The sequence below is a fragment of the Pteropus medius genome, unplaced genomic scaffold (genome assembly GCF_902729225.1).
Source record: "Pteropus medius unplaced genomic scaffold, Ma_sr-lr_union100, whole genome shotgun sequence".
Lineage (NCBI taxonomy): Eukaryota > Metazoa > Chordata > Mammalia > Chiroptera > Pteropodidae > Pteropus > Pteropus medius.
This window is the reverse complement of record NW_024352000.1, coordinates 781,538-807,070: the sequence shown is the minus strand read 5'-3', so window position 1 is coordinate 807,070 and position 25,533 is coordinate 781,538. Positions and strand designations below refer to the sequence as shown.

Genomic DNA, 25,533 nt, shown 5'->3' with positions numbered 1-25,533 from the left:
AGATAGCAGCAGAAAATGAATAGTCATGATAACAAACACTTGGATGTTAGTCTCAAAATGCCCACCAGATGACACCAAAATTAAACTTTTATGATGACATACATCTGGGGGTTATTTTCAAAAAGGCTCACCAGATGGTAGCGGAGAATCACTTCATGAAATGCACTCTTGTGTTTTTTCCCAAGATGCACACGAAATCGCAGCAGACAAAAACTTTTCATACCGACATGCCTTGGATTTATTTTCAGAATGCACACCGAATAGCCCAGGGAATGTATTCTCATAAGAACTGTGGTGTTATTCCTAAAATTTCCACCAGATGGCAGCAGAGACGGAATATCGTGATGATAAACATTCTGCTGTTATTTCCGAAATGTCCACCCGATGGCAGCAGAAAATAAATTTTTATGATGACATACACCTGGTGTTTTCAAAGTGCCCACCAGATGGCAGCAGAGAATAACTTTTTATTACTTATACGAGTGGTATTCACAAGATGCAAACTAGATAAAGGCGAGAAATAAACTTTTCATGATGATATACACTCAAGTGTAATTTTCAAAAGGCTCACGAGATAGCAACAGAAAAATCTTTTCATGAGCTCAAGTATTATTCCTGAGATACACACGAGACAGCAGCAAGAATAACATTTCATGATGACAACTCCTCAGGTGTTATTCCAGAAATGCCCATAAGATCGTAGCAAAGAGTTACTTTTCATGATGACATACACTAGAGAGGCCAGGGTTCTCACCTCTCACATACACTAGATGTCTGCAGGGTTCTCACCTCTCTCAGAAGCTGAGGCTGTGAGAAAAGAGGTACTTGTCTCACCCACATGGATGCTGGAAATTGAAACATCCCAAGGGGCTGCCTGGGCTTCCCAGGTGGCTGCTCAAATGCCCAGCAGTATGGTCAGCTCAGTAATTGGCCGGGGTTGGAGTTGACACAACCCAGACTTTACTGAGCTGGAGAACCATAGATGACTCCCTGGATGGCTGGAGGCCAAGGGCTGTCCTGTCTGAGACCTGTTTCCTGATGCTCACTCAGATTTGACGAAGGAGCTGGCAAGTCCCAGGAGGTCCCCCACAGCACTCAGGAAGGCTGCTCCTGGAGGCTGGCAGTTCATCACACTTGGTCCTGTATAAATCCACACTTGTCTATCGAGTGCCTCATGTGCCAGGGCCCTGCTGAACCTGGGACCGCCCCGGCACAGAAGAGCCAGCAGCCCCTTCCCAGAAGGAATGGTGGGAGGAAACTGCTGACCTCTGAGGCCCTCCACAACCCTAGACTGAGGGTGAGCAGAACTTGAAACAGTCAGTGACTAGAAAAGACATTGCATCCTTCTTCTATTAGAGATCAGGACGAGGGAAATAAAACCAATGGTGGAACTCAAACCCTGACTCACCTGTGATGCTGGGTGTGTCCTGTGTCCTGATTGCTTCAGAGAGATGGAAAGGGAGGAAGGGGAGGTGGACTATTTATGCTTAAACCTAACCCTAACCTTAACTCTACTGCTGACCCTAAACCCAAACCCTAAGCCCTAACCCAAACCCCTTAACCTCTAACCCTAACCCCTAACTTCTTATTCAAAACCGTAATCTTTAACAACACTAAATCTAACAACCCTAGACCCTAACCCCTTGATCCCTAGACCCTAGGTTTCAGACCCCCAGACCTCAACCATGACCCTGACACTCTAACCTTGATCCATTGACCTTGAATTTAACCCTCCCCCTGACCACTACTCCATAACTCCAACCTCAACCCAAATCCTAACCTTAACACCCTAACTCTCTAACTTGACCCTGACCCCTAACCCCTAATCCCTTACCCTTACCCTCAGACCTCCTAACTCGTTAACCCTCTTCCTTACCCCCTAACCCTCACCCTCATCATAATATGTGTATTTAAGCAGTTTTATATACATTCCTGTGCTGTGACTACCATGTGATACATGTAAAACACAATTTAAATATACATGTGCAGTAGTGTTTTCTAGGAGTGCTACTGCTGCTGGACAGCTCCAGCAGGGCAGTAGTCCAAAGAGAGAACCCAACCTGGAGCTCCGGTGACCAGATTCTTGTCTTATGCCGTGAGAAAGAATCCAAGAACGTGACAAATAGCAAGCAGAAAAGAGTATGGTTTATTAAAGTGAAAGTTTCTTAAGAGAAAAGTCAGGGAGCTCAGAGAGACAGTCTGCCCCCAGTTGTCTGAATTATGGACTTTTGGTTTTTGGGGGGTTGGGGGATGTCCCAAGGCTATCTGTCTCCTGGTCTTGGTTTGTTTCCCAAAAGGGGAGGAGGTGGCCCAAGGCCATCTGTCTTGTCTTCTGGCCTTGGGCTGTTTCTTGTGCTGGAGTCTCACCCTTGAAATCAAAACAGGGAGAGGACCAAGTAAGGGATTGAGGAAAAATTTCAAAGCCATATCCTGGAGTGGGTCTTCCCTAGGCTAAGTATCCTGCCTTACTACTTGCTTGCCAAGTTGAGAATGGCGTTATTTCAATGAATGTATGTATTCAGCATGTAATGCAAGTAAAACAGTCATACACGCACATTTCTATGTGTCATACACACACATTTCTACATGTGCCACTTTCACATAATTTGATAGGAATGTTATTTCGTTGAATGAATGCTGCAGTGTAGTGGATCGAACACAGTGTTTAAAGGCTCACGTATAACTACTATTTCTAAGAGTACTACTTGCTTGCAAAGTTCAGACAAGTGTTATTTCAAGGAATAGATGATCTCACCACCCTGTAATATTGGTAAAACTGTGTTCAAAGTGTTACCATAAACAACTTTTCCAAGAACATACATCTAACAGTCTTGAAATTGGTGACTGAAACACAATCTTCTCTAAAATTTTTTTCTATTAAGATTGTCTCTCTTTTAGCTTCCTCATTTCTAGGAAATATAAAACTTAACAACAGTGCTGTGACCAGGTGTCTCTAGATAAGAACAGTAACTATATGACACAGTATGATATTATGAACTATAAGAACTTTCCTGCTGGAATGCTTTGGGTGCAAATTGGACACTTTGGGTGGTCAAGGTATTATTGAGAAAGGAAATGAATGTGGGCCACTAGTTTTAATGAGGTTATGCATTTCGTTGTGTGTGTGTGTGTGTGTGTGTGTGTATATACACATATACATATATATATACACATATATACACACACACATATATATACACTAATACATACACATATATATATATGTATATATGTTGAAAGGCTTGCCCATCCAGTTCTCTTAATGGTTTTCAAAATTTCCTTGTTGTTCAAGCTTGTTTATTTTACATGTATTCTTGTTAACCTGCTTGAAAATTTAAATAAATAAACTATTTTTATTGGAATGAAATTAAAATTTACATTACTGTATACAGAACTGACATATTTATAGTACTGAATCTTTCTACCAAAAGACACATGATTTCCATTTCTTTTATATATATATTTCTATCATGAGCATTTTGAATTTTTTAATTTGTTTCCGAGATTTTATTTTGCTTTGGGAGAATTTTGTTGCTTTATTTTTATTTTTATTTTGCTATTTGAAATAGGTTCTTTTATTCCATTTTATCTTATTTCATTTTTTCCATCTCGAAGCTTGGTAGCTACACATTTTTTAAATCAATGTTTTAGTGATTAGGTAGTGATTATAATATACAGCATTGACTTAACAAAACTTAATCTTACCTGATACTTTCCCTCTTCACAGACAATAGAGTTACAACAAAACAGTGTTTACACTCCTCCGATTTACACGCTACTGCTTTTCTTTATTCACCAAACCTCGAAAGGTTTACTAGGCAATTTGAACTGTCCAGAGACAGTGTTCACAGGCTTCCCTGGGCTGTCCTTTGGACAAGTGGAACCAGTGAGGTAGGCACCTTTTGAGGCCTTATTAGTATCCCCACACCAATACTGGTTCATAAGAGCTATCATTCTGTCATTGGCCTGATGGTTTAACGTATGCACAGTGTAAGGAGTGGGAATCAGAATCTCTAGTGGGACCACTTTTCATTTGGCCGAAATTACAGTTCCCTATTTTTATTGAACCAACAGTTACCAGATTTTTAATATTGTTTTTTCTGTTCTGGAGTCATTTGTCAGGCATTTCAGTTTCAGTGGAAACAGGCCAGTTCCAAAAAGAATCGGGCCAACGTCTAGCACAGTTCCAAGAGAACAGCCTGATTTCCAGTCAGGTGGAAGTGCCAAGTGAGTACTTGCAGGCAAAACGAGGGCTTTAATCAGAAAAGGGTGAAGACTTAAAATAGATCCCAAATAGAATCTGGAGAGCTTCGGACACAATGAGAGCAGAAGCTCTGATCCAAGAGAGAGACCAAGCCTCAAACACCAGGGTAGGCGAGGGAACGGCCAGCTCAACAGGCTCTGTGGGCATTGCACCTGCTTGCTCAAGAGCCCCGGACATGTCCAAGGTCTCCTCTGGATCCCCATGTGGGCCATTGAATAATGTTCACCTTAAAAATGAAACAGGGAGGTGGCTCCATAGTGTAGTGGTTAGCACGTCTGCTTTACATGCAGAAGGTCCTGGGTTCGCACCCCAGATGGATCCACAGACCATACCCCGGGTGCGCCAGGCCCCGGGTGCACCAGGCCCCCCGAGTGCGCCAGGGGTGCCAGGCCCCGGGTGCATGCCGCGAGCACATGGGAGAAGATGCCCCACCTTCAGAGATCCAGTTCTTAAAAAGGGAGATGGCAACATCCGTAGGTCAGGGGTGGAAATGGGGGTGGGGATTAAAGAGGTGGGGGGAATGAAACGGGCTGTGACAGAGCAATGTCACTTCCTTTCAAGCTTGGTGTTTGAGAGGTGGGTCCCCAGGCGGCTCAACAAGTGTATGGAAAGTGTTATTTCTGTTTAGAGCCTATACACCCTGACCACCACATGATATTCTTAAGGATTGTAAGGTGTTCAGATTCTGCAAATCCAAGTATCATAAAAACCGTAAAAAGAAGAGCAGTTCTTGCAAGCTCAGGTGGACTAAAGCATTCATAAGCTGCTGGTAAAGAGCTTACAGTGGATAATTCATTTGGATTTGAAAACTGTAGAAATGGACCTGTCAAATACCAGCAAGAGCTGTGGGGGAAAAAAACTATTGATGCAATGAAGAGAGTTGAGGAGATCAATCAGACACCAAGCTAAATTTATAACGAACTGGTTGAAGAAAAATGAAGAACTACAGAAAGTTCAGGATGTCAAAGAAATGAAGCAAAACGTTCATCTAATCCGCACCCCATCTGCATGCATCGAACAGCTGGGAAACAAAATGGTACAGAAATTACAACAGGACGTGGACATGGAAGTCGTTCCTGAAAATCTTACTGTCTGGGACCATTTCTACGAGTGCAGTGGAAAATCTCCTTTAGAGACTTAGAACGTCTAAATTATTGATTTATGTTTTACGTAAAGTGACTCAAATGAAAAGGTGATTAAATCTCTTCTACATTGCTATCTGCAAAACATCAGATATTATGAATGCAAGATTGCATCTCAATGTTAAACCTTCACTGATAGCTGTACTTATATAAATCATGAAAATGATATAAAAACAGAAGTGAATCGTGGACATAAAATGCTCACGCCACTGATAAGAGCACAAGGCAGTCATTATGTAACAACTAATGATAAAAATTCATGGCTACTGCTACATAAAATAAAAAATTTCTCAGGAAAAAAATCAAAAATTAAAAAATCAGTTATCTTACCAGCAAAAATGGGTTTATTCAGGAACAGCCAATAATTGCAATTTGGGACAAGCAAACAATAGCAAAAGTCATAGGCAAGTCCTGCAAATAAAGTAGAGGAATGTTATTTTGTAGAGAAAAAGGAGGAAGTTGGAAGGGTCATTTTGAATGAAAGTGCATTCGAGAAAAAGAGTAAGTTTAGGGTGATGACAGTATCTCACTGGCTGAGTAGCTGGGGAGTCGGTTTCTTGTCGGAGACCCACTGTCCTTCTTTTTGTGGGGGCCCATAACTGACGATTCTTTCCTAGGGAGGGTTCCCCTGCGGGGTCTGTAACTGACCTCGGGCGGTTCCGCGTGAGAGCGCCCCCTGCTGGCCCCTCAACTCCGCTTTAGTGAGATTTCTCTTTATTATCACAGTAATTATAAAAAATCTACAGTTAGTTGGCTTATTTCCAAGACATGGAAATCACGTTACATTTCTGTGATCAAAACTAGCAAAAGGCCCAGAAACACTCTTCCCACTTTATCCTGTGAAAGCCAGCAGGTTTTCAACTGACCCTTCTCTGCGGACCCCGTCTTTGCATTTGATGTCTTATTTTTATGCAAAATACGTGTAGGTTTTTCCAGGCCTTTTTGTTTTCTGATTGATTTTAAGTATGTCTTATTTCCGAAGCATTTCTAGACCCGCCTTACTTAAACATACCTACGACGCATAATGCCACTTCTTTATGGGAGATTAAAATTCTCCCAGGGGGATTCTAAAACACTTATTTCAGTTGTTGTGTTTGAATCTTTGACCCATACGGAATTAACTTCGTCTACACATTGTCTCATCAGAATTTACTGAATGACAGTCTTCCCGGGATGGAATGAGGCATTCACCACACACTACCTGCTTACAGAGTTCTTGCTGAAAGCGGATTTCACAAGGAAGGGCACGAACGGGCCTAGGACAAAGTTTGGGATCCTGACTGAAGTCGGGTGGAACAAAGAATCTGTCAGGACAGACGGCCGTGTCCACCTTGCACATCTGCCGCGAGCTCCTGTCCCGGGGCTGGGACCTGGGCGCGGCACCGGACGGGCGCTTCACCGCGGCGCGCTCGAATCAGGCAACGAAAAGCGCCGGCCGGCGCGACCTCGCCGAAGGCTTCTTAACAGGCACTCGCGGGACCCAGAGCAGCCAATCCCCGCGGGCTGGGGCGGGACCTTCCTCAGGAGGCGTGAAGACACGCCCTCCAGCCCCGCCCCCAGCCTGGGACTGGGTTCTGCCTGTGACTGACAGTCAGGCTCCGCCCTTTTAGCGTATTCTGACCGCCAATTGGTGAGTAGGACCCTGGGATCGCAGCGGTGATTGGCTGCTTGCGTCGACGCGGCTGTTGGAGCGGGCACCTCGCGCTCCGCGGCGCCTCACATCCCGAGGGCGGGAAGCGCGCAGGCGCTCGGAGACGTCGCTTGGTCAGGGTGGGCAGCGCCCGGGGGTGCCGGGAGAATGACAGGAAAATGGGAGGCCTTTGCTATGCGAAACCCTCATAAACCCTTAGCCCGAGACCTTCAAATCCCAGCCTAGGAGACCCTAGAGCCCTTCACGCTGAGAGAAGTCAAATCCCATCAGCCTCGAGGGACACGAGTTCCCCTGAGCCTGAGGCACCCCAAACCCCTCACCTCGGGAAACCCTAAATATAGCACCCACAGGAGACCAAATCCCCCAGCCTCAGAAACCCTAAAAGCCTTCGTCCTGAGGCTCTCGGTCCCTTCTGCGTCAAAGACCCAGCTTTCCTCAGTGTCGGGGAACCCAGCGCGCTCCCACTCTTCAGCCTCAGGGGTCCCAAACTCTCTCGGCCTGAGCATCCGCAATGCCTTCCTCCTGAAAAACCCCAAATCTTGTCCCGAGAGACCGCAGTACCGCCAGCCGAGGGACCCCAGATCGCCTCAGCCCGAGAGCACCCCGCCCCGTGGAGGCCGAGCCTGCTTTGCGTGCGTTGCGCCCGGACCCTCGCGGCGTCCCCCGGCGGAATCCCCAGCCCTCCCCGTAAGGAACGTTCGCCTCCCATCTCTGCAGCGGCGGCCGGTGGTCAGCCGACCCCACTCCCGGGACACGGGCCTCTCCGTCTCCTCGGGCTTCCGGGGCCTCGCCGCTCAGGGCTCCCCCACCGCCGCGGCAGACTTTCCTGAGGTGGCCGAGCTCCAGGGGAGCCGAGAAACACAGCCCGGCTCGCGTTCGGCTGCTCTGAGCTGGCGCTGCAGACCTCCCACCCACAGGCTCTGCCCCACGTCCCCAGGTCCTGTGAGGTCCCCATATCCCCCTGGTGGTCTGCGCTGTCACCCCTCTCAGCACCTCCTCCTTCCACAGGCACCTCGGCCTCGGGGCTGGGAGACTCAGAGGCCCTTGCAGCCTTCGAGTTGGAGCGGTCTGCCTGGTGGTCCCCCAACCATGATGCCTGACAGGTCCCCAGAGGAAGCCCCTGAGGGAGACACAAGGAGGACAGGGTGTAAGCCCAAGGTGAGAGGTGGGGGAAGCAACGCCAGCCTCCAAGCAGGGTCTGATGGGGCAAGGGGCCTGGTGACAAACAGCTGGTTCCTAGAGGACCACAACTCCTGGCCTGTGCTGGCGGGTGATCCTCTCTGTGAATGTGCACAGAATGGGCCATTGGTCCTGTGTGGGATGTGGGGGGAGAACAAGACACTAGCATCATCACCTGCTCTGTATCAGGGGACAGCTAGGAGAATGCTCAGTGTTTGCTCAGGGAGCAGGACAGGATGAGGAGGGAGAGAAAATCCTAATCCTTGTTTCATAGAGACCACCCCGAGGTCTGTCTGCACCCTGCACACAGGTGGAGAAGAAGGCCCAGCTTGAAGTTCTGACTTGTGTTAGGAAATTATTGGTAGACTCCATTATTTTCTCTAGGCCAAAGATGCTTTCAAAGACATTTCCATATACTTCTCCAAGGAAGAATGGACAGAGATGGGAGACTGGGAGAAAATTCGTTACAGGAATGTGAAAAGGAACTATGATGCGCTGCAGGCTATAGGAAACAAGAAGTGCTGGGTGCAGGTGAGCCTGGGAAACATGAAACACCTGTATTCGTTTGGCTCCATCTGCCTACAGTTCTATTCTGTGTGGAGAGCAATCTAGAGGAAAATTTTGATCTTTGGTGTCAGCGCAGGGCTGGCACTGACAATGCAGAGCTCGGGATGCCTTGTTCTAGATTTTCCTGGCCCATCAGAGTGAGTTGCCCTGGTTTGGGGGTGCTTTGTCCCTCTTTCAAGCTCTTCTCTTTCAGGACAAAAATTTGCTTCTCTCCAGGTCTCAGAGCCCCTCAACCAGCCTTCATGTGTCGCCGTAGGCAGGCCATCAAACCTCAGGTGGATGACTCTGAGGATTCTGATGAAGAATGGAGTGGCCAGGAGGACTTGGAGGTGCAATCCTGAAACCAACCTAGGTTGAGGTCTGAGCCGCATCTAAGGAGGTGACAAGGAAACAGTGTTTGTTTTTCAGCAAACAAGCAAGATGCAAAACAGCGTGTAATACACTAGGGGACTAGTCATATAAAGTTTTAAAATGTGTAAAATAATTAAGCATTTTATAGATACATTAATAGCATTAAATGTATAAAATCTGAACGTGAATAAGAAATAACAAATTCAAAATAGTTATCATCATAAGAGAAGGAGGAAGCTCTGACAGGTGGCTTGGCTGTGTCTTGGTTAGTCGTTTGTTTATTTGTTTCTGAATTTTAAAATAGGAAGAAAAAGATCTGAAGCCATGCTGGCAGAATGTTGCGATCAGACTGAATGGTAGTAGATGTATAGGTTTTTCATTATAATTTTTCATACTTTTCTATATACTTAACTTTTATCATTTTATAAAGATTATTTTTGCTAAACATTGTTAATTAAAGGGCAATTAAAGTAACCTTAGTTAATCCACCAAAAAGCTTTCTAACACTAATCTCATCGTAGTTCAGTTATTGAATTAAATGTCCCAGAAGAAATGACTAAGATATTATGTAAAGATTTATAATTCATTTATGTATATTTTATCACACCACATGATCTTCCTACCCCGAAATGAACCTGATTTTTTGTCTTGATTCTGGGAGAGGTTTTCAGGCAGCTGTTGAGTCTCCCTGATGTCTCCCACTTGTCACAGAGTAGAAACGGAATCAGGTAAATGTAGCAGAGTGCAGTCATTATGAAATAGAAGTGAGCAGTTCACTTTCTCTTCTGCTGCTTGGGAGAGTTTAGAAGAAAGTCCATCTGCCTCAACAGGAGAGAGCAACTTGGACTAGGTCTGAGATTCCCCATCTACGGGTCTCTGATTCCTCAGGCTCTTCAAAGTAGTGTAAGAGATCTGTAAACCCAACATGTGGGTGTCCACAAGGTTTTGACGTGAAAAGAGGGTTTACCATACATCTACATATCTTATCTGGACTCAGTGAAAACCCACAGCCCACTAAATGTATTTTTCATTTCATTTTTAAAAAACACATCATAAATTTACTCTTACAGCTTTTAAGTGTACACAGTACAGTATTGTTAACTATACGCCCATTGTGGTACAACAGATCTCTAGAACTGTCTTGTCTTTCATGACTGAAAGAAACTCTACACTCATTTAAAAACTCCCTATTTCTTTTCCCCCCAGCCCCTGGCAACCACCATTTTATCTTGTTTCCATGACTTTGATTACTTTAGATACCTTCTCTAAGTGGAATCATGCAGTATTTGTCTTTTGTGATTGGTTTATTTCACTTAATGCCCTCAAGGTTCATCCATGTTGTAGCATAGGACAGGGTGTCCTTCTTTGTTAAGACTAAACAAGATTCTGTTGTATGTAAATACCACATTTATTTTATCCATTCATCTATCGTTGGACATTAAGGTTGCTTTCCCGTCTTGGATATTGTGAATAATGCTGAAATGACCATGGGTGGGCAAATACTTATTCGAGATCCTGTTTTCAGTTATTTTAGATATATACCCAAAATGTGGGTTACTACATCACATGGCAATATTTATAATTTTCTGAGGAACATTTATGCTGTTTTCCATAGTGTCTGAACCATTTGCATTCCCACCAGTAGTGTGTAAGGGTTTTAATTTTTCCACATTCTTGCCAACATTAAGAGTTTATTAAGGGAATGTATATATGACGCACATCTTGGGCAATGGTAAGACACCGTGGATACCCTCCATGCAGCGTGACAGGTGCTAAGGAGTTATATAGAACAGGGCAAGATGGATAGAGGTACTGGGGTGTGACCCACACCAAGAAAGGGGAAATGCCTGCCTGGGGAAGGGCAATGGACTGTTCTAGGATCCAGCGTAGGGAAGGGGTTGGCCAGACTGTCTCTGGGGACTTATGGGGAGCAATCTCTGCTCTGGCCTGCACCCAACTGGATCTAGCTCGAGGGTCCCACAGCAGCCATGTCATGAAACAGTCTCTCCTCCGCAATGTTGAATAGTAGTGTCAAGAGTCAGCATCCTTGCCTTGTTCTTGATCTTAGAGGACACGCTTTCAGTCTCTCACTGATGAGTGTGATATTAGAAGGGGACCTTTCATATGTGACCTTCATTATGTTGAGGTATTTCCTTCTATTCCTAGTTTGTTGAGCATTTTTGTCATGAAAGGCCAACTTATTTTTAAAATAAATGTAATAGCTACCTTATTAACATAGGATAAAGCATAGATGAGGCTTTGTCTGTTTTTTTTTTTTTTAACATTTTAAGAAAATTAGTTGATGCTTGCAATAGAAGCATAGGCCTTAATGATACTCCGGAAACCATTTTCTAATCACCCTCGGATTGTCCTTGTACTCATCACTCTCTGATTCAGAATTCTGTGTCCCTAAGAGGAATCTACAGATTTTGGAAACATTTACCAACCAAAACACTGATTTCTTATCACCTTTTAGGCCAACCTTCTTGGGTGGCCTTTGGAGTGGAACAGAGTAAACACCAGAAGGTGAGTGTTTCCCCAATCCTATATATAGACAAGAAAATCTTCCTCATGGATCCAAATTTAGGTAAGAGTGGGAAAATACAGAGTATCCTAGGAACTGCTGCCATCCTTTCCTGATCTGTTAAACAGTGTCTGATATCATCATTTTAATAGTTAATACATCGACAATAGGAGCTGCCACTTGTTTTGTTTTCACAGTATTTCAGACTTTCTTTTACAGACATGACTAAACTCACTCACACCTTTCAACGCCCCTGTGAGGTGGGTACTATAGCCATCACTGTTTATAGATGAGGAAACTGAGGTTTCAGAGGCACAGAAATGTTTGCGTCCATGTCTGAGGTCACATTTTCAGTGGTATTGCAATTGAATCCAAAGCTCCTTCTCTAAGCCACTCATAAACTCACTAAAACTTTCACGGTTTTATAAAGTTTATGCTCTCTTATCCACACATGCTTACTTCATTCATCTGACTGATCTTTTCATTCAACCTCAAATCTTTTCTTCTCTGCTCAAGTGAGAGGTATGTAAGACCCTCTGACTAAGGGAAGCTCACTGACACACAGGCAGTTTGTACAGTGGGTGGTCCCAGATAAAAAAGGGTATGGACCCCAGCCTCAGAGACATGCACTCTAAGAAAAGGAAGCATCTCCTAGCCCTGAGATGCTGCAGGGTTGATGATAACAGATGATAACAGGCCTAAGGACTTCACATCAGTCACACACTATAAATTCATGTCTCTGGAACTGTTTTCAAATGCCTATTCCTCTAGGAGGAAGTAACAGCTTCTTTCTCCGAGCTCCAATTGGGCAACTCTCTTGCAGTTTAAGATTGTTTGTTTAGTTTGCCTACCCATGTACTGCGAACTCTTTGAGAAGCTGGCCCATACCTGATTCTTCTCAGAAGTCCCAGGCCCAGTTCAGGGCCCTTGAGGGCCCCTGAATGTTTTCTGAATGAGTGATTTCACATTTACAAATGTGAAAGAGGGTCAATGAATGCTGAAGATAATATTTGTGACTTAGAGTTCAGATATGGAGAGGGCTGAGGGGTAAATTGATAGTGGGACTGTAATCTCACATTCATACTGTGTTAAATAGCTCACAGGACACTTTGACGAACATTATGACGTGTCGTGTTCACTGTGACAATAGTATAGAATTAGTATGGTATGGACTGGGAAACTGAAGAGAACTAGCTGGTGGTACAACCTTATTCAAACTTAATTGATGGGAACCAGCTCATCAAATTACAAATATTCTTTCCAAGATAAAGCAAATCACAACTTTTAGCATCATTTTCTTTATTGTCTAGGTATGTTTCTGACAACTATTTCATTGTTCTAGTCCCAGTCTCCCTCACCCTTACTTTTCCAGAGAAAGTTGAAAGGAAAGAGCCTTGGGGCACAGGTTCTAGTCTTGGATTCCCTACACACATAGGTCCTTTCTTTTTCCTATCACCTTTATAATCCCCAGGTACTTACAAGGGTTGCTGAAGTACTAATTAAAGTCATGCAAGTGAAAACAGAACAGAACCAGCAACCAGTGTTCTCTCCTGGAAAAGCAAGTGCCTCAAGACAGCACTCTAGACGAAAGCTGGGTAAGAGAAAATAATTTGGGGGATTTAGTTCCTCTAAGTCCTCTGGAAAGGTTGATCAGTACAGCCTAGGTATGTGGGGTGGGCTGTGGCCTGGGTTTAAACTGAGCTAAGTGGAGATCTGAAGTTAGCGCTGGGGATTTGGGCAAATTTTATAAGTTCTCTGAGCTCCCGAATGGTAATCTGTAAAGTGAAGATAAGGATACATAGCTCATATACTGCTTGAAAGCATAAAATCAAATTTAAAAGACTCGGTATGTGCAAGTTGTTCAGTAAACCCATGTGTGATAATAGGGACCATACTTTCTTGGTGGTGTTTGCCCACGCCTTGGCTCAGTGCCTAACACATAATGTGCCCTCAACCAATATTTTCTGAATGAATAAATATGTGGATGAACCATTTTGTGAATAGAAAGGTTAGGAAGTTAAACCTGATAATGGGAAGCACTAAAACTAAAATTGAATCTTCCATCTGTGGTCCATGTGGAGTCTTAGTCTCTCTGAACCAATACTTAAGGGAGGAAAAAAACAGGGTATACAGAAGGGCAGGTGATAGTTTGATGGGAGGAGATTTTGTGTTTTCTGACAAAACAGACTAGCGCTCGAGATCACACCAACCTCACTCACCTACCCTTCTCCAACTTAGGACTCAGAAGAAAGGGGGTTGAAGTGAAGATGGACAGCCTCAGAGAAAGGATGGGCCGTGTGTACCAAGAGGTCAGCGAGCCCCAGGATGACGACTACCTGTGTGAGTGACTCTCACAGGAAGGCTGTTACGCCTGGATACAATACTTTTATCTGGTCATTTGTTCCCCAATAATTTCCTCCTTCCCATGACCTGGGGTACAGGATGGAGGCTCAGTGACGTGTGTGCCCAGGCTCGGTCTGAAGCTCTCATGTGAAGGGACACGCATGACACCTTCCCTAATCCCTGTTGCTCTCACCTCTAGATTGTGAGAAGTGTCAGAACTTCTTCATCGACAGCTGTGCTGCCCATGGGTCCCCCATATTTGTAAAGGACAGTGAGGTGGACATTGGGCATCCCAACCACTCAGCCCTCACTCTGCCCCCTGGGCTGAGAATCGGGCCATCGGGCATCCCTGAGGCTGGGCTTGGAGTCTGGAATGAGGCGTCCAATCTACCACTGGGTCTGCTCTTTGGCCCCTATGAGGGCCAGGTCACAGAGGACGAAGAGGCAGCCAACAGCAAGTACTCCTGAATGGTGAGAAGCAGCAACCCCTGACCCTGTCCTTGGGCTCCCCACCTCCCCTCTGCACTGGTGAGCCCTCACCTCGTCCAGGATGGGACTTGGATGGGGATAACGTGGTTGGCTCTGTGCATAGAATGGACTCTGCATGGACACAGCGCTCCTGCTTAAAGACCAGAGGGGAGTGGGAACTCAGTGGGACAAACACATAGGAACGGCTCCTGCCTCTGGGCTCCTGCTCTGAGCAGACAAACTGACTCAGATGTGTAGATGATGAATAAGACTCATGTCACATGGGCACGGCTGGCAGTGGAATCCATACAGGCTGACACACCTGATGACAGTAGAGTTAAATAATTCTTCTGACTGTCACCTCCCCACCAATAAAGGCTTTAACTTCTTTTCCTGCACCGCAGATCACCAAAGGGAGAAACTGCTGAGTATGTCGATGGGAAGGATGAGTCCCGGGCCAACTGGATGAGGTGAAGCCAGTAGGCGTCTGGGCCCCAGAGGACGCCCCTCCCTGACAAGCCCCCCGCCCTTTCCCTCTCATTGTGCCTCCCGCAGTGATCCCCCGCAGTCCTCTGTTCCCGTTCTCCCCACATACAGTGCTCTTTCATGTCAATAGACATTTAGGGAAAAAAGGAGATAAAATACAGTATGTCCTCAAAATATAAATCTTTATGCTAGACAAAATTTGGGCACTGGAAAAAACCTCAAGGACCCTCAATTCACTGGGGACCCTGGATTCAGACTTCATCTAACAAACATTTATATAGCACTATGTTCTGGTTTAGACAATGGAATTTATTACTGAAACAGATCATACAACCCATATCCTTATGAGGATTTACTGCAGACAAACTTGAAACAATTTTTAGAAATATTTAACCATAATTTTCCTATTTTGTGAGAAGTGCGCAGCACCAGGATAGCCTAATACAAGGAACTTTTAACCCGTGAGGACAGCAAAGCACCCTGGCCTCATTCTAACTAGAACTGGGTTCTGAAGCCTGCAGAGAATCGAAGTACAGGGTGGTCGTGGGCTTCTTTGCCTCGTGATGCAGCCCCTTCTCTTTTCTCAGGACTTAGAGACTGTGTGGGACTGTTGCTGTTGCGTGACCGTGCTGAGACAGAGGCCTCCCAGGGCAAGGGGAGGCTTTTTAGGCAGTATAAGCACTGTGAGCAGGACTCGGAGACGGGCGTCCACAAGACAATGTGAACGAGGCTCAGGTGTGGACAGGTTCCCCAGGAGCGTGGCGGGCAGTGGGCGACAGCAGAGCATGACGGCCGCAGGCGTCAGGTGAGGAGCTGGACATGGATGTGACGGGGGGAAACTTGTCACCTGTGGTTTTCTTTCCTTCCAGCTGCCTCAACCCAGGTATGTGAACTGTGCCCGCGACGATGAAGACCAAAACCTGGTGGCCTTTCAGTTTCGCAGGCAGATTTTCTACCGGACCTGCCGCGTCATCATGCCAGGCTGTGAAATGCTGGTCTGGTACGGGGACGAGTATGGCCAGGGGCTGGGCATCAAGTGGGGCAGCAAGTGGAAGAGAGAGTTCACCGCGGGGAGAGGTGGGTACCGCGGCTCTTCAGATGGAAAGGAAGGAAGGGATTCTCCTTGGAAATGTTCACGGTCCACCTCTTAGAGCAAAATCTGCTCTAAAGTCAGTAAAATTTCAAATCAGATGCTCCAGAAATTAAGCATTCATTTCATATGCCTTTGACTTTCAGGAACAATTTTTATATTTGTTATTTTTGTCCTGATTTTTAAAAATATTTCATACACAAAATATATTAACAGCATGTAGTGCCGAAAGGCTTAAAAGCAAAAAAAAAAGTTTTCAAGCACTTACCAACTCTGTCACCAAGGTTGTTTCTTCTAACCTGGTCAGCTGTTTCTTCTTAATTTACTCCATATTTCTAAATGAAATTTGCATGTTAACATGAATTCACTCACTATTTCAGTTAGTTGTCGTGTGAGTTCCTGCTCTGTGCCGCACAGGGTCCTGGAGCTGGGAATGCAGACTGGACACGATGATCAGAGTCATCACTCTTGAGCAGCTCAGAGTGAAGGAGGGAAGCACAGGTGCACACGCATGTGTGACATCAGCAGTGACCTCGGGTCAGTGTGAGGGCAGGAGGTGGGGCAGACGCTCAAGGAGGGCACTCTCAGGAGAGAACATTGACAGACACCTGTGGGCAAAGCGTCCCGGCAAAGCGGGAAAGAGGTGGGCTCTTGGAGGACTGGCTGAGGACCACTCACGTCTCAGCATGGAGGGTAAGGACGGAGGTTGGAAGGATGTCTAGCAGCCCAGAATGTAGAGCCCATGATCCAGCTAAGACACTGGGGACTCTTCTGAGTGAGATGGGACAATGGTGCCACTTTCAGCTTGGAGTGGCATGTTCTTTGGTCTAAGATTGTGCTTTGTGAATGCTTGGAAAACAGGCTTGCAGTGGGGAAGGCCTTCAGAGATGGCTTCGTCTCCAGGTGAGAGGACGGCAGAGTGGCTGAAGATGGATGGGAACCAGGGCTGCGGGAAGTAAGGATGGGGACGTATTGTGCGACACGACTTCCTGTTGTGTTTGAAGTGGGCTAACATCGAATGAGAAATCAAGTACGACTACTTGCTGTGAGGCTTGAGGAAGGACATATTTTCACTTTATGATCGGTGGAACACTGAGAGAGAAGCGGTTCATGACCTAGGTGAGTCAGCGGGAGCGAGAGTCCTACATTCTCTCAGCCTAGATAACGAGGTAAACTGAGGCAAGCTCAAGTTATCAGAAATTGAGTCTCTTTGAGATCGCAGAGGAATGGCAATTATGGAAACGCATGCTACAGGCGAGGCTGTCGAGGGCTTGGAGCAGGCCGAGTTCATGGGCAAGGAGCGCAAAGAGGGGAGTCCAGCCGGAGTCCAGGCAGGACGCTCACTGGCTTGAGGGTGGGGAGAGATTCTTGGTGGATGTTCACTGGTCAGGAGATAAGTCTTAGTCTTTTGTAAACCCGTCATTTACAGGAAATCAGTCTCCCATTTCAGCTCCATCCTTTGAGGGCGTGTGTGTGATTTTCCGTTTTGTGTCCTCCTGTTCCATTTTAGATTGAAATCCTTTCTCAGTCAGTGGGACCTGGACTGCTCTGTCTTGTCCAATCTGAATCCCACTTCCTGATGGAGATCCAGGCACGTAGAGGCCCTCAGTCAAACGTGTCTTTTTGAATGGGAGGCTCGGTTCGGGTTTACTCCCCCACGCTCCCTTTAACCACTACTCCATCTGCCTTCCACGCTTGTAGGCCTCCAGGCTGAGTAGCTCCTGACTTAACAGATCTTTCCTATCGTGGGACATCACCAAGGACAATTCCACCAAGTCATGCAGTGTGTTCTCATCTCTCAGTAGAATAAAATGGCTGCAGACACTGTCACAGTGATCTGGCTCTTAAGAAACCAAATTCAACAGAGTAAATCTGAAGATCTGTTTGGATTTGCTCATGAATCAGCAGCAGTCCACCTGCAACTTCAAGGGTGCTCTGAGGGGTTTTGCAAATTGCAAGATTTCTACAGGAAGAAAGGTGGGGCAAAGGAGCTCCTAGCAAAGGAAAAGAAAGGGTTATTCCTGAGCTGGGCCATCTTTTCGGGTGGGGGAGAGTTTTTATCATGCAGATTGCCTCTTCTTCCTTTGGGGGCAGATGGAGAGCACCTCGTTCCTATTGATGAGAAATTTCCAGACCGGTTGCTTGAGATTAAGTTTCTGGGAGAGGTTGAAAGTATAATTGATTGAGGTATAAAATCTAGGTTTGGTTTCAGGGCTTTTAGCATGTGTGGCACCATTTTTGGGCCTGTGGTTTTTCTCTTTAACATCATAACTTACAAGATACTTGGATGTGGGTAAAGGCACCGAAGCTCCATCTCCACGAGGAGCCAAACTGCCTCGGATGCTTCTTCAAAGTCCATAGTCTGGGCCATACGTAGAAAAGGCCCTGGACTGGGCTTTCCGGGTTTCTGAAGATGATGTAGGGCATAAAAATGGAATGAAAAGACAGACTGCAGAGGAGCACTTTGTGGGAGACAGAGCTTGCACTGTCCACACAACAGGAGTGATTAGTGGGCAGGTCTTACGCCCAGGCAGCCTTGTCGGCATCCGCCCTGATCAAAATTTTCTCTTCCAGCAGAACCAAAGCCAGAGATCCATCCATGCCCTTCCTGCTCTCTGGCCTTCTCCAGTCGGAAATTCCTCAGCCAGCACATGAAACGCAGTCACCCCTCTCAGAGCCTCCCAGGAATATCTGCGAGAAAACACTTCCAATCTAAGGAGCCCCACCCAGAAGATCAGAGTCAGCAGCAGCAGCAGCAGCAGCACACTGACCCACGCAGCTGGAATGACAAAGCTGAAGGTCAAGAGGTCAAAGAAAGGTCCAAACCTATGCTTGAAAGGAACGGGCAGAGGAAGATTTCTAGGGCCTTTTCCAAACCACCCAAAGGGCAAATGGGGAGCCCTAGGGAGTGTGAGAGAATGATGGAGGCAGAGCCCAGCACAAGCCAGAAAGCGAATCCAGAGAACACAGGCAAATCATCTGTGGGAGTAGGAGCATCAAGAATTGTAAGAGTCAAGTATGGAGGGTGTGGGCATGGCTTTGATGATGGGTCACATTTCATCAGACACCAGAGGACACACTCAGGGGAGAAGCCCTTTGTTTGCAGGGAGTGTGAGCCAGGCTTCAGTGTGAAGTCAAGTCTCATCAGGCACCAGACACACTCTCAGGGGAGAAGCCCCTTTTGTTTGCAGGGGAGGTGAGGAGGCTTCAGGAAGTCAAGTTCAATCAGAGGACATACTCAAAGAGAAGCCCTTTGTTTGCAGGGAGTGTGAGCCGAGGGTTCCATGAAAAGTCAAGTCTCACCATGCACCAGAGGACACACCAGGGGAGAAGCCCTTTGTTTTGCAGGGAGTGCGGGAGGAGGTCAGTGTGAAGTCAAGTCCTCATCAGGCCTCAGAGGACATGGCTCAGGGAGAGTGCCCTTGGTGTGGTGGGGAGTGTGGAGAGCGTAGGGTTCAATTAAAAAAGTCAAGTCTCACCATGACCAGAGATTACCAGGGGAGTAGCCCTTTGTTTGCAGGGAGTGTGAGTGAGGCTTCAGTGTGAGTCAAGTCTCATCAGGCACCAGAGGACACCAGGCAAGAAAGCCCTTGTTTCAGGGAGCTGGTTTTTACACAAAAGTCACATCCTCATCACAACACCAGAGGACACCTAGGGAGAAGCCCCTTGCAGGGAGGTGAGTGATGGGCTTCAGTGAAGTCAAGTCTCATCAGGCACCAGAGGATACATCAGGGGAGCAGCTTCCTTTCTTTGTTTGCAGGAGTGTGAGCGAATCTAGAAAAGTCAAGTCTCACCATGCACCAGAGTATCACACTCCAGGGGAGAAGCCCTTGTTTGTGTAGTAGGAGAAAGGGCCATTGTGAGACATACTCAGGGGAGAGGCCCTTTGCAGGAGGTGAGCGAGGGTTCAATGAAAAAGTCAGTCTCACTCCATGCACCAGAGACACACTCCAGGGGAGAAGCCCTTTGTTTGCAGGGAGGTGAGTGAGGGCTTCAGTGTGAAGTCAAGTCTCATCAGGCACCAGAGGACAATACCCAGGCAGCCCTTTGTTTGCAGGAGTGTGAGCGAGTTTACACAAAAGTCACATCTCATCACACCAGAGGACACACTCAGGGAGAAGCCCTTGTGGGAGTGAGCTTATGTGTTTACACAAAAGTCACATCTCATCAAGCACCAGAGGACACACTCAGGGGAGAAGCCCTTTGTTTGCAGGGAGTGTGCGTGAGTCATTAGCATTAAATTGTATCTCAACAGCCACAGGACAAATGTAGCCACCACACCCTTGATACCCCTTACGCTCCCCAAGAGTGAAAAGCTAGAGTGAAAAGCGGACAGGAGTAACTAGTTAACAAATCTTCCACTTTCATGATAAGAGATGAGATGGACAAATAGTTCTTAGCGCTACGGGGATGTCAGCACCAACCTCCATGGCATTTTTTTGCCTCCTGTTCTAATAAATTCTGTCTCCAAACAACTTTGAAGCCCGCATACCTCATTACCCCCTTGTCAGTGAAATCAGGGGGGTCCAGGAGGGCCACAGAGAACTCCTACTCTCAGCCACGGGAACTCAACCCCTGCAAAGGTGTAGGCCTGGAGCCAGTCTAGTTAGGGTCTTGCCCAGGGAAAGAATCTAGGATTTGAGATAGACTCGTCGGGGAAGGGAGTTCCCTGGACCCCTGGGAAGTGCGGCCTTTCTCCCAGTAGGCACCCACCCTCCTCCCTCTCTTCTCTTGGCTCCTCTCCTGGTTTCCTGTCTGTTAAATCCTGGGAGGGACGTGTATGTGTGCGTGGACAAGCGCGTGGCTCAGTCTGGGGCACTTGGTCTGCCTCACTCTCTCCTTGCTGTCCCTTGGGGGTTAGCATCTCGTGGTGCACAGCATGTGTCTCCAGACTGGACCACAGTGGGTTTGACTCTCAGCTCTGCCCTCACCAGCTGTGTGACCTAGGCCCAGATACTCAGCTTCTCTGTGCCTGCATTCTAACCTATGAAACGGGAACGGTAACCAGCCCTTTGGTCTGACAGAATTGAGTCGGCTCAGGCAGGACCTGGCACAGACGGCTGGGAACCCAGACGTCTCCCTGAACAGCTTCCAGGGCCCACGTCTTCCCGGTCTGCAGTGCTGGACAAGGGGGCGTGAAGGGAGGGTGAGGGCATGGGAGTCTCTGCATTCAGAGCCTGTGTACACACACTGCTTTCTCTGCGAGAAGGAGGCGTGAGGTCAGGGAGGCAGAATGCACGCGTGCGCCTCCCTCCAGGCCACTGCCCTCCCCGCTGAGCCTGGGCCCCTTCCACTCAGGTACTGAGAATGCCCCGTGAGGCTGACCTCACCCACCCCTGCTGAGAACCGGCTCTGGGGACAGCCGGAAGTGGGTCTGAGCCCCTGCACGGCCTCATCTGCACACGGTGTTCTCCAGCCCCCAACACAGCAGCTTCTCTAAGGCACCCCTTCGTACCTTGGGACCCCCGTGGTTCAATGCATCCATTTCTATTTCAACAGTCTTATTGTATCTTTAAACTTATGTTTGTTAAGTAGAAGCCGATGGGACAATAGACATGCTATGAGCAGGGAGACATGCACAAGGTTGGTCATTCCTGGCCGCCCGCTCACAGATAAAGTCCATGATGGCCCAAGATCACGGGATCCCCATGAGCCCGATGGGTGAGAGTCCAGGGAGAGCCGAGGTGAGAGCAGGGTGAACGGCTACACTGGGTGACGGGCCGACGGCTCCAAGCGGCCACGTTTCTCTTGGAACCAGGACGGACTTCGAGTACACAGGGCAGCACACACGGTCCGTGAGGGTCCCATCGCACCCTTTCCTGCACGAGCCACCTTTCGCTGCTGAGGGAGACCAGAGCGTATCTCAGTCCTGCTCCTGCTAGGACGGGTTCCGAAGGCTGATCTCTGACCCCGGCTCCTTAAAGGAGACAGGAAGGAGTGCAGGCCACCCAGGGGTCACCCGAACCCCACAGCCCAGAACTGTGACCCACCTGTCCCTCTCCCTGAGCCGGGCTCGTGAAGAGTCTCTGCATAGACTATGTGGGTTTCAACAATGAATATCCGTTACTGTCTTTGCATTTTTCCCATGAATTTTTAACGCCTACAGCACCTGGTATTTCTAGGTGGTCTCCCATCCAAGTACCAAGCAGGCCTGACCCTGCTTAGCTTCCGAGATCAGGAGAGATCGGGCACGTTCAGGGTGGCATCGCCACAGACTCCATGCATTTTAAAAAGATGTGTGTCTATAGTTCTGTTTCCCTTCCCTGGATACTCGCCTAGTAATGTAGGGAGGAGGCAAGAGAATTAAAAAGGTTAATCAAGCCACAATCAGAGACTGCAATGTGCTGATCAGCCCTGCAGCCAGGCCAGGAGGACACCTGCAGAACACAGGAAGATTTCTGCTGGGATTGCTAACAAGCCATTCCCCACACCCCTGAAGGGGACCCAGGAACCTAAAGTCATTCCCTAAGGCTAAAACCATGGGGAACCTATGGATTAAAGGCGGGGAACTGCCAGCTGGCCCTTCGCTCTGCAAACTCTCACCTTCTCCCTTGCACACTCTTCCCCTCCTCACAAAGGAAACGGGTTAGCAAAGTCTTTTCAACTGTAACTCACAGGAGCTAAACAATGAGATATAAACTAAATTCCCCGAACACTCGGGGTCCGTCTCAGTGCCTTTACTCTGTCCCCGTGCCTTTCCACAGCCCTCTCATGGTCCCTCTCACTGTCTGCCTCTGAGAGGAGACCACACTGTCTGTGGAGTGCGACCCCTTTTCTAATACACTTTCCTTTTGACTCTAACTTTGGCGTGTGTGTTGAATCATTTCTACGGTCTCCACCAAACCCTCTTCTCTAGGTGTGGGGCTTCATCTCCCCACCAGCTCGAGGAAATCTGCCCTGTCCCGCATCACTAGGACAGAACGCTTTAAATATTCGGTGGCTTTCAGCAGGGGCTGTGGGCGAGGGACAAAGTTACGGGGTGATGTTGGCAGAGAAGCTGGGACTGACGCACAGTCCTGTGGGAGGGGAGCTCACAGACGGCCACCGGGGCTGACCCCTGACCTGTCCTGGAAGGCTGAGCAATTCAAGACGAGTAGAGAGGTCTGCTCCCTCCTCCTCCCCTTCAGCAACAAACGGTATTCCTAACGTGCTCCCCAGCCTCCGGGATGGCCCCAAATCCACCTCCGTCATCCTGCACAGTTCCTCCTCCAAAGAACAGGGCTGACCTGTGATGTGAACACGTGTGCACCTCCCAGGGCTCATTGATAAGGAGGATTCGACTGCCACTGTCTCACAGCCTCGTGCAGGGAGCTGGCGTTCACCTGCCCCTCCAGCCCAGCTGGCAGCTGCTGGCAGCCACGTCCCCGTTTTTTAAGAGGCTCAGAGGAGTGAGTGCTGCCTGACCCCTGCTGGGCTCTGGGTCTCCTGTCTCCTGACAGTCCTATCCCCATGACACCTCGCGGCCCCCAGGGCCACTCCAGCTACACCTGCTGGTTTCCCGGCACCTCCCCCTGACACTGCACTTGTCCTGGATGGAACAGATCGATAGTCCTTGGACAAAAAGGACGTCAGCAGCTGAGGCAACAGGACGGCGTGGCCAGCTGCCTCGACCACACACTCTGCATTGTGACCACAGTGGCCACCGCAGCTCTGGCCAGCCCCTCCTGCTTTCTGCTGGGCTGGTCTGCCACCCAAGTGAGGATGCTGCCAGCTTGCTTAGGGACCTATAGCTGAGCAGGTAAGGGGAACACTGGGCAGCACTGTCAGCCAAGAACCCAGAAGAGCAGCGTGTTCTCCATAGCAGAGTCAGGCAAACCTCAGTGGGGGCTGAGCAGGCGCGAGGGTTAACTTGTTTGAAACTTAGAAAACGTGTCTTTGACTCCCCTAAACCCCGCCTCTCAAAGCCCCGTCCCCGCCTCAGCCCGCCCCATCCCTCTTCACCCCATCTCCATGCAGGTCCCCTGGACTCGTCTGCTTCCAGCCTGGGAGGAACCTCCACGGCCTGCAGGTCTGTTTGCCCAGTTCGCCCCTCGGGCCCCATCCTGAGCGAAGTACCCTGGGGCCCTCCTGGTGGGCACCGAGATGAACCTCCCCCCTCCCGTTTGGTCAGAAACATGCCTGCCCCGCCCTCAGTCCTGGGAGGTGACATGGACGGGACAGGGGCAGGCCCTGGAAGGTACCTGTTCCCCAAGGCTGGTTGTGGGCGTGGGGTGACCTCTGGCCACCTCGAACTGTTTGGGGTTGACCAGGAATGAGCTTGGGGGCCGCCGTGAGGCTGTGCACGCCCCAGCAACACCTGGGCTTCCCGGAGGTAGAGGGCCAGACCTGGACCGTGGTTCCTGTCCCTTGGTTTGCCTGAGACTAAGGTCGGGGTGACCCATGAGCCAGGGCACAAAGAAGTAGATTCTGGGAGAATAAGGAGACCCAGCTGGCCAGTGCTAGACAGCTGGATGGGGGCCGGAGGGGGCGGCCTGCCTGTCAGAGGTGGAGGGGAGGGGGCCTCAGCGGGGGCAATGGGGGACGGTTCCGTGTGGTTTACCAACTGTATTTCACTGTTAACACTGCAGCCTTGTAAGGGTGATGAGAAATTCCAGCCAAGGGGCAGTTTGGGACGCTGTCCCCTGGGGCTGTTTACTCTAAGGCTGTTGCCTCATTGCAGTTGCTGTGGACACAAGGCTGAGCCTCACACAGTCGTCCCTGCCCCTCTCATGGCCCAGGACAGAGGCATGGGGCCGGTCAGCAGCCCACTGACCACACATGTGCTGGACACGGCCTCGGGGCTCCCGGCCCAGGGCCTCGGCCTCCATCTGTCCAGGCTCGAGGACCGTGGCCAGCAGTGGACCGAACTGAGAACGAGGTAGGAAGAAGGTCTGGGGCAGGACCTAAGCACAGGGCCGGTCCTGCGTTCTGACCTGTGACCAGAGCAAGGATCCCAGCCAGCAAGGAGTGTGGGCACTGAGGGCTGATGGCAGCGCGGACCACTGCCCCACAGTGCCCTGCTGACTCCCGGAGCCAGCTGCATCAGCCAGTGTCGTCCCTTCTGGGACAGCCTTACACCCCTGAGGCCTGGGTTGGTTAAGGCCTGAGGCGGCTTCTGAAAGGCCTCACTGTCGCCATGTTTAACAGGTAACCCTGTGCGAGGCAGCAAGCTAGCGCGGTGTTCCTCTTCTTTCTATCCTCACCAGGCCCTGTGGGCAGGCTCCACGATTACCCCTTTCACAGGCTGGACACTGAGGCAAGGGGAAAAGCTAGATTCCACCCACGCTGGGGCTATGCCCCTCGCTCAGGCTCTGCTGGGGGTGGCCCCGCCCAGGCTGGCGTCATGGCACTTGGGCTGGCCCTGTGAGCAGGTCCCCCAGGCCCTCTGGCCTGAAGGAGGTAGGCTCCTCTGGTGGTGGAAGTGGGGGGCCAGGCCCCAAAGGTTCAGGGCCTGAGAGTGTGGAGTGTGTTCCCTCTGCTTTCAGCCCC

General features: G+C 48.7%; 3 protein-coding genes and 2 pseudogenes across 8 annotated transcripts in view; 3 read left to right on the top strand and 2 right to left on the bottom strand.

Moving 5' to 3' along the window:
• The first annotated feature begins 4,319 nt into the window (after nt 1–4,319).
• Nucleotides 4,320–8,157, top strand: LOC120589168 (probable ribosome biogenesis protein RLP24; annotated as a pseudogene).
• A 520-nt stretch (nt 8,158–8,677) lies between these two features.
• PRDM7 (PR/SET domain 7) lies at nt 8,678–23,290 on the top strand. Its single transcript, XM_039846597.1, is given in 8 exon segments — nt 8,678–8,767; nt 13,841–14,018; nt 14,221–14,492; nt 14,894–14,913; nt 14,915–14,959; nt 15,859–16,052; nt 18,643–18,975; nt 23,193–23,290. Coding segments are annotated over 8 exon segments (1,230 nt in total).
• The window catches only part of DRC4 (dynein regulatory complex subunit 4), a 24,897-nt gene continuing 14,627 nt past the window's right edge, over nt 15,264–25,533 (bottom strand). Inside the window, exon 9 of one of the 3 annotated variants that reach the window (XM_039846588.1) lies at nt 15,264–18,756. The gene's annotated coding sequence lies outside the window, so the exon portion shown is untranslated. Of the gene's footprint in view, nt 18,778–20,219; nt 21,907–25,533 lie in introns of those variants that run through there. The other 2 variants (XM_039846589.1, XM_039846587.1) reach the window with 2 other exon arrangements.
• Nucleotides 22,163–22,281, bottom strand: LOC120589171 (uncharacterized; annotated as a pseudogene).
• Nucleotides 23,440–25,533, top strand: part of LOC120589162 (5-hydroxyisourate hydrolase-like) — a 3,397-nt gene continuing 1,303 nt past the window's right edge. The window contains exons 1-3 of one of the 4 annotated variants that reach the window (XM_039846591.1): nt 23,440–23,803; nt 24,022–24,073; nt 24,725–24,922. In XM_039846591.1, coding sequence (XP_039702525.1) covers nt 24,774–24,922 — 149 coding nt within the window. In that variant the 5' untranslated portion in view covers nt 23,440–23,803; nt 24,022–24,073; nt 24,725–24,773. Of the gene's footprint in view, nt 23,804–24,021; nt 24,074–24,138; nt 24,377–24,579; nt 24,923–25,533 lie in introns of those variants that run through there. The other 3 variants (XM_039846592.1, XM_039846593.1, XM_039846590.1) reach the window with 3 other exon arrangements.